General features: G+C 40.8%; 1 protein-coding gene across 1 annotated transcript in view; it reads left to right on the top strand.

The window, feature by feature from the left end:
• The window catches only part of LOC135200162 (peptidyl-prolyl cis-trans isomerase sig-7-like), a 140561-nt gene that overhangs the window by 70424 nt on the left and 57637 nt on the right, over positions 1-12500 (top strand). Inside the window, exon 3 of the mRNA XM_064228520.1 lies at positions 9345-9465. Within this exon, the coding sequence (XP_064084590.1) occupies positions 9345-9465 (121 nt within the window). The remainder of the gene's footprint in view (positions 1-9344; positions 9466-12500) is intronic.

Raw genomic sequence — 12500 nt, forward strand, 5'->3', positions numbered from 1 at the left:
AGTCCGGCTTGAGTTTACCCAGGCGTGAATGTAGCTGGCAGGTTTTCCCATAACTCTCCAAAGGCGGGGAAGAGTGGAGAAGTAGACTCCGACTCCCTCAACTGTGGAATGGGCTCATCCTTGAGGAACTGCCTGAAGAGCCTTCTCCACCAATTTCGTGGCGAACGGAAGAGAGACCTCCTCTTCCGTCGCGAAAATAGTGAAGGACTCTTGTAGGCCTGGAGTCTAGTGTTAGTACACTCCCAGTCCTCAAGGCAGTGAACCATTCTCGTTGGGCGTGATCTCTACTGTAGAGAACTGACTCCTTCGAGATCTTGTCCTCTCTCGTAAGAGCTGTTGGCGACGAAGACGCGACAGACCCGGGGGGATAGAACTCGAAGTCTCAATCCTTCGAGTACAAACTCCGGGATCGAAATCATCCCGTCCTTAAAAGGAGCGTAGGCCGCTACTCTCATGGATTCTCCATAGAGAAAGCTGGCAAGGAGTCGTAAGGCGGAAGTTGGAGAATCCCCGTGCTAGATGCAGGGAGACTGGGGGAGGAGCCTGAGATAGCCCAGCTACTCGGTCCTCATTCTCTCTCATCCTATTAGAGAGGTCCTGGATAGTCTGTCAGTTTGAGACAGACTGTTCGATAATGCGCGAACATCTGCTCAAAACGTGTTCCCCATGCCGAAATTTGGGAACCTACCATCACCCCTACCTGTTCCATCATTCCTGGTGAGACAGAAGAGGGAACGCAGGAGCTGGTGCTTGCCACCCCGCCTGCCGGCATAGCCGGAGGAGGGGGCAGCGGAGGCGGGAGAAGGCAGCGACTCGGTGGTCCTAGCGCGAGCCTTCTCCTTCGAAGCCTTGCTTCTGGAGCTCTTCGACTGGGAAGAGCTCGGCTTAGCCTTCACCGCATCGGCGTATGAAGTCGACGACTTCCTGGCCGAAGAAGACGAAGACGACTTCCTAGAAGTCGTCTTAGACAATGTCTTCGGTTCTCTCTTCCTTCTCCTTAGGAGGTACAGAGAGCGGCGGAGGGCGGCTAGGGATCTTCGGATCCCGGAAAGCCTTGGAAAGAGGCGAAGAAGAAGGGACAGGAGAAGATCCAGGAGCGCCCAAGGAAAGACCTTGGGGCGCCGACAAACCTACCTCAAAAAACCAACAAAATCCTCACTAACTACCGCCATCGGCTCGAGATTCAGGTCCAGGGCAGCGACGTCCGGAACTGACTCCTGGGAGGCTACGACTCCAACGATTGCTGGAGTTTCTTGCTGGATGGAGGCTATCACTGGGGGCGGCGGACAAGGGGTCGACGTAGCCCGTCGACTTGCCCGCAGGGAAGATCTGGATGGCCAACTTTTTATCTAATATGTAGGGCTGGCCCTTGGCGGCGTTTTTTCCAAAGCCGCCCAACCCACGCTTCAGGGTGGCGAGGGCGACTTCCCCTCACACCGCTAGCCTGAAAGAAAGGCGGGATTAGCTACAATTGCGAACAGGGTTAACAAACTTACGAACTAGAAGTTGTTAGTAAAATCATAAGTAACCTTATAATGGACATACCCCATCCCCCCAAGCTGGGACCGACCAGGTCGTAGCATATAGCGCAGGCCTCGGGGGTTTTTTTTTGCCAGACGATCGTCTCATTGTACGACGTGGCACACGGGGCGTGAGACCTGCACTCGTCATGTCCACAGGGGTCATATAGCGTCGCATTGCAGGCCGGGACCTGGCAGTTGGTAGCCTATAAGTGAAAAAGTACATGAGTACAGAGTAAACACTTACAGCCTAACATATTGCTCCGCTGGTGCCGGAGCGATAAAGTTAGATAAAACCAGAGCCCCGCTAAAATACGTGTGGTAACCAGGTTGGAAGGTAGGCTATGGCTCCGCCAATGGCGAGGCACAAGAATCAACCAACTAGGAGTGGTGTAATGGAAACCACGACGGACAATGGCGGGGATGGTTGATAAAATGAATATAATAACACACAATTCATTGTAAAATATCTTACAATAGGGTATATATCCTTAAATTAAAACAACATTAAAACAACTTCTCTCCACTCGTCTACTAGAAGAGCGCGTAGGTAAGGGTAAGCTCCCTTCCGTAGCGGGGGGAGAGATATAAGGATATTAGTAGGCAAGCAATCGACCCATACATAGCGCCACCTGCCCGCTAGCGGAGCCAATATCCTATAACCAAAGGGGCCCCGGCTGCGACGGAAGGCTCCTTACGTATTGTAAGGAAGGTGGCTGAGCAATGGGAGGGGGGGGGAGGAAAGGTCTTCCCGGCGAAACACGGCGGGAGCGAGGAAAGGGGGGGGGGGGGGAGGGACTGGGGGGGCCTACTCCTCCCCGCCTCACCAAACTACCCCGTATGGAGACCCGGTACCTCATAGTGGGTTGTTTCCCGGGCCCCTCATTTTTTTTTTTTTAAACCCCCCCCCCATTGCTTTGGCGGGGGGAAAAAAAAACCCCCCCACAGGTTTCAAAAAAAACCCCTTCCGGGAAAGAGGTTTTGTTGAAGGGAAGAAAGGCGGATGAGGTTGTTATGACAACCAAGGGGGTCCCCCAGCTCCTCCCTACATCAGAGAGGGAGGGAAGGGCAAGAGGTAAGGCGCTATGGGGGGGAGGGACACGTGACCGCAAGTGGCCTAGGCCGGCGAGCAACACAACCGTGGTAGGGCCACGTGAAACCAAGCTGTACCAACATGTGGAACAAGCACCTAGGCTAGCCTAACACCCTAAATAATAACATACATCGAAAAGGGGGAAGAGACACTTTTAGTAAAAGAGAAAGAAGCCCAGGAGAAGGCAGACTGTTCCGAGAAACAGAAGCCTACTCGGAGCCAGCGATAGCCGATGTAGAGCAAGAGCCGGGATGCTGGGCCGAGAATAATAATAATAGCCCTAAATACCAAGCTAAGAGAATGGTAGGAGGGCTGAACTAGCTAAAACTCGATGTAAACAATGAATGTGAAAAAGTAAGCCCATAAGCATAAGAAGTCCAGTATGGAGGACCGGGAATTCTTACGAGGCGGCATGGCCGCCACGAGACAACCGAGGAACCGTATATTGGGGGAACCTATAAAAAGGAAAATACTGGTACCCGGAAGACAAAAATACAGTAAAATGTTACTTATGGGTTACTTAACTTAGCCGTGGCGATTGCAGAGCGTTCCATGATACAGATGCGGATAATACGCAAGAAAAACACGAGCACAAGAAATGGCGACTTGTCGCTGGTGCTAAAAATTAAGGATGACCGCTAGGGGCGCTGCTGTCCGTGGCGTCCTCTAGTAGTAGTAGTAGAGGCTGCATCGCCCGTTGGTATCAGCTCTCTCTTGGGGGGATTCTGATAGGGAAGTTCTAATTGGTGTTTGTCTGTGGTAGTGTTCCACACTCGCCCCTATATCATAACCGACACTTCTTTTTAAGACGTGAGCGACGTCAGTTTTACTGACATTTTTTCTTAATTTTGTTTTTCTCTGGTAATTTTAGGCTAATTTTACCTAGAAAGAATGATATTAAGGATACTTTCATAGGCCGACACGAGCTGAGCCCAGAAAAACCCCCGAGACCATTGTTGCCAAAGCGTCTCTCTCTCTCTCTCTCTCTCTCTCTCTCTCTCTCTCTCTCTCTCTCTCTCTCTCTCTCTCTGATCAAATTACGTACTGGATAATGCCTCTCTTTGGATACTTCGATTTTGCCAAATATTGAGGGCTACAAGAACAGTTGATTACTATTTACGTATCATATAGACTAATTAAAGTAAACGTTATCTTTTTTAAATAGGCTTATATTATTAGTATCAACAAAAACATTTTTTTACTGGCCATGAGTCTCAGAGGGGGCCGTTTTAAACGCAAAACGAACACTTCTCTGTCTTAACTCGGAGCGTCGGAAGACGCTCCTCTCTCTCTCTCTCTCTCTCTCTCTCTCTCTCTCTCTCTCTCTCTCTCTCTCTCTCTCTCTCTCTCTCTGATCAAATTACTGGATAATGTCTCTCTTTGGATACTTGGAATTTGCGTTGTAATCTAACCAGAAACTTCGTTTTGTTATTATTACTGGAAACAAGCAATGATTTTTTCATTATTTGCCGCTTTTGGACTGTTATATGTAAACTAGTATGTATTCATTCGCTCGGAAACTAGTTCCGCATATGACCGGGTCACTAGAAAGAGAAAAAACATAGAAAAATACACATAAAAGTGTCGAAAAATCATCATAATCTCAAAATTTGTTGTAATCTAACCAGAAAAAAAAACTTATTTTTATTAATATACTGTGCTAAACTATAAAGGATTTTTATCATAGTATGCGTTTTTTAAAGCGTCGTTAACTCGGAGCGTCGGAGACGCCTCTCTCTCTCTCTCTCTCTCTCTCTCCTCTCTCTCTCTTCTCTTCTCTCTCTCTCTCTCTCTCTCTGATCAAATTACTGGATAATGTCTCTCTTTGGATACTTGGAATTTGCGTTGTAATCTAACCAGAAAACTTCGTTTTGTTATTATTACTGGAAACAAGCAATGATTTTTTTCATTATTTGCGCTTTTGGACTGTTATATGTAAACTAGTATGTATTCATTCGCTCGGAAACTAGTTCCGCATATGAGGCGTCACTAAAAAACATAGAAAAAAAAAACAATACAACATAAAAAGTGTTCAAAAATCATTCATAATCAAAATTTTTTCTTTTTTTTTTGTTTATTTTTGTTAATCTAACCAGAAACTTATTTTTATTAATATACTGTGCTAAACTATAAAGGATTTTTATCATAGTATGCGTTTTTTAAAAGCGTCGTTAAACTCGGAGCGTCAGCGTCATAACCTCGGAAAAAACCCCCAAGCAAGGGCGTCGTAACCCAGGACGGATTTTTCCATTGAATATTTAAGAAAAAGCGTCGTAACCTCGGAACGTCGTAAGCCGGAACCGTCGTAACCCGGGGGACCGCCTGTATATAATATATATATATATATATATATATATATATATATAATATATATATATATTATATATATAATATATATATATATGCATGCATACATACATACATAATCCTACGATATCATATATATATATATATATATATATATATATATTATATATATATATATATATATATATATAGATATATATATAATATATATATATATATATATATATATATATCTATATATATATATATATACTAATAAAAGGAGCCCATAAAAACACCAAAATGTAGAGAGAAAAGTACTATATTTCAGAGATGCTGTCTCTCTCTTCAGGGATATGAATGAGAAAAGTTTACAGAAAAGGTGGTATTTATACCAACGAGATTCGTCCACAAGTAAGCCAATTTCGGTCACCCCCGCTGATAATCTTCCTTTAATCTTCTTAAGCGGGTTGGTTGAAAATGAACCTGCGTCGACGATGTCCGATGTCCAATTCCCTTTTGAGATGTTCATTACAATGCTTCTCTTTTTATTAAGGCCGATTCCATCATTTGACTCTTGTACTGGCAGTTGCTGCTATAAATTACACGTGACATATTCCAGTTTATTCTATGGTTATGTTCATTTATATGATTGAAAAATAGCCGAGTTCTGTTGTCCATAAAAAAACCCTAACTGACCGTTTGTGTTGTATTAATCTCTGGGGAAGTGATTTACCTGTAATCCGATGTTAAGATTGGTCACAGTCCTGGCATGGGATCTCATATACCCCAGAGTCTTTGGGCGATGTCTTTTGTTGGACGTTAATCAGGGATTTGGCTAAGGTATTTGGGTAGGTAAATGCAAAAGGGGTTTGATTCCAGGGTTTGTTTTTGGGAGTTACTCTCTTAATCGTCTCCAGGTGGGGAATTTTTATTTTATTGTTGGATGTGTCTCTGGTCTTGTCTTTAGGGGTCGGTAGAAAATTACGTTTGCTTTTTGAATTGCTTTCCCAATTATATGGTCAGGATACTTTCAAAGATGAAAGTTGCTTGCGAATTAGTTCAAATTCTTTTTCCAGGAAATCTGGGGGAACAAATTCGTAAGGCTCTTAAGAATAGGTTGCTAGCTAGACCTATCTTGATAGTATTGTCATGATAGCTAAGTAGTGAATATGAAAGTGAGAACGTTGGTTTTCTGTATATGGTAAATTTGTATTCTGTCGTGTCTCTGATTATTAAAACATCAAGAAAAGGAATTTTGTTGTCTGTTTCCCATTCAACTTTAAATTTGATGCTGGGGCACTAATGCATTTAATTTTGAGAGGAATTCATTAAAATTACCCCACTTATTATCCCAAAATGTTAGTATGTCATCCACGTATCTCATCCACAGCATGTTTTTGGGTTTTATTGCATTTCCCGAATTTTTGCTTGTAGAATGATTCCCCGAATGAAAATACGTTATTAGATGCACATAATTCAACTAACTTTATTATTTTGTCAAGTGCCAAAGGGAAATGATCTGAATAGGGGGATAATTTTTCCCTTAAAAACTGAAGAACGTCCTGTACTGGTACTTTTGTGAATAGGGAGTCTACGTCAAGGCTTAAAAGTTTTATGTTGTGAAGTGGTATATGTGCTTTCTCTGAATTTTGTGACAAAAGTCTTCCGAATGTTTGATGTGACTGGGAGAAAAAGTGCCTAAAAAAGGAGAAAGGAGGCCAGCTAACCATTTAGAAATTTTGTAATTGAAAGCTCCGGCGCATGAAACGATGGGTCTGAATGGAAGATTGTCTTTGTGAGTTTTGGGAAGACCATAAAAGTAGGGTAATTTAGGATTAATTACTTTAAATTTCTCTAATAGTTCAATACTCTTTTTGTCTTGGCCAATTAATCTTACTTTCCGAAAAAATTCTGTGGGAACGTTCTGGAGGGGATTTTTCGTCAGTTTTTCCTAAGTATTTGTGTCGCTAAGGAGCTGGTTGATTTTGTCGAGGTAGAAGTCTTTGTCCATTATTACAATTTTGCCGTCTTTGTCGGATCTACTTATTATAACATCAACTTTTTTTTTAGCGAGTGGATGGCTATCATGGGGGAATCTGCGGGGAACAGGATATTTCTTATGAAGGTCAGTAAAGCATTTAGTAACACTCCTTTTTAAAACCATTTTTTCAATCTCTTCACGGGGCTGTAGTTTTTGTCAGATATGAATTTATCAAAAGCCACTATGAAGTCTAGGTTGTTTTTGCGGTCTGGCATTAGGGCAAAGGATAAGCCTAAATTTAAAACTAAATGTTGATTTACAGTAAGGGGGGTGTTGGATAAGTTTAAAACTTTGTCTTGTTGTTCAAGATTATTCCATGCGCTATTATCGGGTGTAGTATGGGTAGTCCTTTAAGTCCTATTTTAGCCAATCTGTACATGGAATACTTTGAAACTACAGTAATAAATGCAATAAAACCCAAAAACATGCTGTGGATGAGATACGTGGATGACATACTAACATTTTGGGATAATAAGTGGGTAATTTTAATGAATTCCTCTCAAAATTAAACGCATTAGTGCCCAGCATCAAATTTAAAGTTGAATGGGAAACAGACAACAAAATTCCTTTTTCTTGATGTTTTAATAATCAGAGACACGACAGAATAACAAATTTACCATATACAGAAAACCAACGTTCTTTCACTTTCATATATTCACTACTTTAGCTATCATGACAATACTATCAAGATAGGTCTAGCTAGCAACCTATTCTTAAGAGCCTTACGAATTTGTTCCCCAGATTTCCTGGAAAAAGAATTTGAACTAATTCGCAAGCAACTTTCATCTTCAAAGTATCCTGACCATATAATTGAGAAAGCAATTCAAAAAGCAAACGTAATTTCTACCGACCCTAAAGACAAAGACCAGAGACACACCCAACAATAAAATAAAAATTCCCCACCTGGAGACGATTAAGAGAGTAACTCACACCCTTGGGAAATCCAACCCTTTTGCATTTACCTACCCAAATACCTTAGCCAAATCCCTGATTAACGTCCAACAAAAAGACATCGCCCAAAGACTCGGGTGGGGGGTATGAGATCCCATGCCGAGGACTGTGACCAATCTTACATCGGATTTACAGGTAAATCACTTCCCCAGAGATTAATACAACACAAACGGTCAGTTAGGTATGGGGACAAACAGAACTCGGTATTTTCAATCATATAAATGAACATAACCATAGAATAAACTGGAATATGTCACGTGTAATTTATAGCAGCAACTGCCGGTTACAAGAGTCAAATGATGGAATCGGCCTTAATAAAAAAAGAGGGAAAGCAAAAAGTTAATTTTGAACAATCTCAAAGGGAATTAGACATCGGACATCGTCGACGCAGTGTTCATTCAACCAACGCTTAAGAAGATTAAAGGAAGATTATCAGCGGGGGTGACCTAAATTGGCTTACTTGTGGACAAATCTCTTGGTATAAAATACCACCTTTTCTGTAAACTTTCTCATTCATATACCTGAAGAGAGAGACAGCAGTCTCTGAAATATAGTACTTTTCTCTCTACATTTTGGTGTTTTTATGTACTCCTTTTATTAGATGGAATTCTGTTGTTACAGAACACTTTTACAGTCATAAATATATATATATATATATATATATATAATATATATATATATATATATACATTTTTTTTAAACATACAATGTTTATATATATCTATATATATAATATATATATATATATCTATATTATACATGATATATATATTATATTAGATAAAAATTTCTAAGTAGTAGGATAAATTCTTCCAAACAATTTGCTTTTTTACAAATAATGATCATAAGTTGTGAGAAGCGCAGAAGTGTGCTCACACACATTGAATCATTGTTCCAGTTTTTAAAAAATTCTTTTAACTGGAACTTAAGATTATGCACGTAGCTTTCAACTTGAATATTTCCTTGATTCTCGGTAATGAAATCACAACAACAAAATCTTTAAGAATGGAGCACTGGTTTCAGTACACTTTACATAGATGACCAGAAAAAGTAATGGCTTGGTCCGTTTTTGGTTGTATGTAAACAATAGGACAGTGCATATGTGCATAGCTACTTCCTCTTGGGAGGTTTTTGCTGTAGGTAAACTGGGTTCAGCATTCGCTGAGGATAAGAGAAAGTGCCCTCTTATCCTGAGTCCATTTATAGTTTATCATGTGTGATGTTTATCATTACGACACAATACCCAGCCACAAGACCAGCTAAAAGAGAATTTTTTTTACATTAGTCTGGTCACCATGGAAAAGGTAACTCCTTGAGGATTAGACAGTGACTATATCAGAAAGGTAATTATGAATAATACAACAAGCCTCATTGAATATGTATTATCAAACCTGTTCTATAAATTGATTAGGCTACTCAGAGTGTATTAATTATAAAGCATGTTTTGCAGGTGGCTCTGTATTCCAAAACATGTATGGTGAACAAGCAAGATTCTATGAGGGAGAGAAGTTGCCAATTATGAAGCACTCTAAACTTGGAACTGTATCCATGGTCTCCTGTGGAAGCCATTTGTAAGTACCATTGTCTTTTCTTGTTGTTTGCTTTTTTAATCTTACTAAAGTATTGGTGGACCAATGTCCTCCTTTTTTCCTTTATATTAAAGATAAAAAAGGGATTTTGACAAAGGAAAAATCTATTTCTGGGCACTAGTGACCTGTGTCGCTCCGTGAAATGTTCCTTTAGCACTCATTTCTAAGGTACAAATATTGCTAAATATACCAGAGAAAAAAGCTGTATGGTTATGCCAGGATATCCTGGCTTGCTCACCCCTATTTAATGGTGTGGTATGGTAACTGGGGCGAGTGAAACCACTACCAGAGGTCCCCTGCTATTTAGTCTCTTCCTTTCTCAATATCCCTTGTCTATAGAGGAGCCCTTCCAGACCACAACCATACTTTTACTAAAAAAAATTTTGGTAACAGTTGAAGAGTTTCAAGTCTACAATTTTCCCAATATGCCATGTCCAGGTCTCTTACATTTTGGTAAATTCTGTATTCTGTCATCAGTTTGGTTAATTCATGTTTCCTCTGTTATGCTTTTTTTCAAATCAAGCGGTAACTACAGCATTATGGAGTTATTCATGAAACTTTTGTACTGAATTTTGCATTTTACTTCTAAAATCGGGGAATGGCTTTAGTGGAAATTCCAATGTCAGTCTCAGAACCTACTTTTCTCATAGATGGGCTTTCACAATGATCTGTTCACTAAATTTAATTTATCATATGCATTTTGCAAAATCCTATCAATGTTACATCTACTGTATAATGGTACAGTAGCCCTTCAGTGTACCAGTTGCTCTTTGGGTCTGGCATTATAAGAGTGAGAAATTTTAAAGTACCAAAGACATTATAGTATAAAAAGTGAAGGTGACAAACTGACAGCACTGTAATGGGATATTTTTAGCCAGAATTAAACCATACTCATACATGTATAATACATTTTTAAATTCCAAAGAGTTATATCTGTAGACTATATCACATTTAAAAAAAGGGAGCTTAACAAGAACCAGCATTAGTAAATTGTATGAATAATGATGTATGTATTAAATTGTATGAATGAAGATGTATTGTATAATATTTGTAGTCATGTTTGTTTAAGCTAAGAACTGACACTTGTAATATGCCCACCCTTTTCTGTCTAGTAAATAGTACACAGATTTTTTTAAACCTATGAGACCTAACTTGGCTGGTCAACTTTGTTTGTACCTCACTCCAATTGTCACCTGACACTGGAGAGTGATTCCTTCTAGTAAGACCCACGATTCTGTAAACATGATATGACAATCTCATTAAAGTTGTGCAGTAAAACTTTGGTATAAATGAAAAGAAAGTCTGTAAGATTGTCAGACAAAGTTGTCATTTCGTCAAAATGAAGGATAAGGAAAATGAATGGAAATTAGTCTCCAGGGAATGGATAGACCTGCCTCTGTGGAATTGTTACAGGTCTTAGGTCAGACAGAAGAAGGGAAGTCATTTTATGCTTGAGGTCACTGGGAAAGAAATTCATTGACTATAATAAACAAGAATGAATTCCAATGTAAATATTAGAAATAAATGGCATGTATTCAGACAGGTGTTATGAAAGCACCTAAGAGCATAATTGATAAGAGTTTAATCAGAAAATGGGAAGGATGTCTGTTATTATTATTACTATACAGTGGAACCTCTACATACGAAAGTCCCTACTTACGAAAAATCCAGGTTACGAAAGCAAAGATGAAGATTTTTTTGCTTCTGTATACAAAAATAATTCAGGTTGCGAAAGAGTAAAGTCCGAGATTCGCTCGGACTGCCGAGAACAATTTTAGAACTCGCGTGCCACCAACTGAGTTGACTCACCACCATCCTCCCGCTCTCCCATTGGTTCCTGATGCTAGTCACTGCCGTAAGATCCTGCTCTCCTATTGGTCAGCATCTGTCCCATCATCCCTCTACGTAAAGGCGTCCTTCGACCACTTTGTCACATCAGTGTTATCGTACGCACGTGGAATTTGTTCGTTCACATAGATTTTGTTTGTTAACGTAAATTCGTGATAGTGATTTCGCTTTCTTCGTAGTAAGTTGCTGAAGTTCACGGAAAGAAGAGGATGCTTTCTATGGAGACAAAGATGGAGGTAATTAAAAAGTATGAAGCGGGCATGCGATTGAGTGTGATCGCTAAGGAATATGGACGAAATCTGTCAACAATAGGCACCATCCTTAAGAAGAAGGAAGCCATCAAAGCAGCTACACCTTCCAAGGGCGTGACTATTTTGTCCAACAAGAAGAGCCATGTGCATGATGAGATGGAGAGGCTGCTTCTTGTATGGATTAAAGACAAAGAAATTGCTGGTGATACGATAACCGAGACGGCAATCTGCCAGGAGGCCAGCACTATTTTCAGTGATCTGATTGCCCAGGCCGAAGACAAGTGAGGAGAAGGAACATAGACAGCAGCCCCAGACTTCAAGGCTCTCGTGGGTGGTTTGATAAATTCCGTAAACGGACTGGCATCCATTCGGTGGTGCGGCATGGAGAGGCTGCCAGCTCGGACACGAAAGCGGCCAAAGCCTTTTTTTAAGATGTTCAACGAGATGACGATCAAGGAAGGCTACAGTTCTCAGCAAGTCTTCAACTGTGACGAGACTGGCCTTTTTTTAAAAAAAATGCCTCGTTGGACGTACATCACGGAGGAAGAGAAGAAGCCACCCGGGCATAAGCCTATGAAAGACAGGCTTAGGCCTGCACTTTGTTCCAACGCCAGTGGGGATTGTAAGGTGAAGCCCCTACTTGTGTATCATTCCGAGACTCCTCCAGCCTTCAAGGCCCACAAAGTGCTAAAGGAGAAGCTTCCAGTGATGTGGAGGGCTAATGCGAAAGCCTGGGTAATGAGAATTTTGTTCACCGAGTGGGTAAATCTGTGTTTCAGCAAAACAGTGAAGAAATTCTTGGAAGAGAAGCGCCTCCCTCTGAAATGTCTGCTGTTGTTGGACAATGCCCCTGCTCACCCTCCTGGCCTCGAGAAAGATATCCTAGCGGAGTATTCTTTTATCAAGGTTCTTTACCTT

This window comes from Macrobrachium nipponense, chromosome 26 (genome assembly GCF_015104395.2).
Source record: "Macrobrachium nipponense isolate FS-2020 chromosome 26, ASM1510439v2, whole genome shotgun sequence".
NCBI classification, from domain to species: domain Eukaryota; kingdom Metazoa; phylum Arthropoda; class Malacostraca; order Decapoda; family Palaemonidae; genus Macrobrachium; species Macrobrachium nipponense.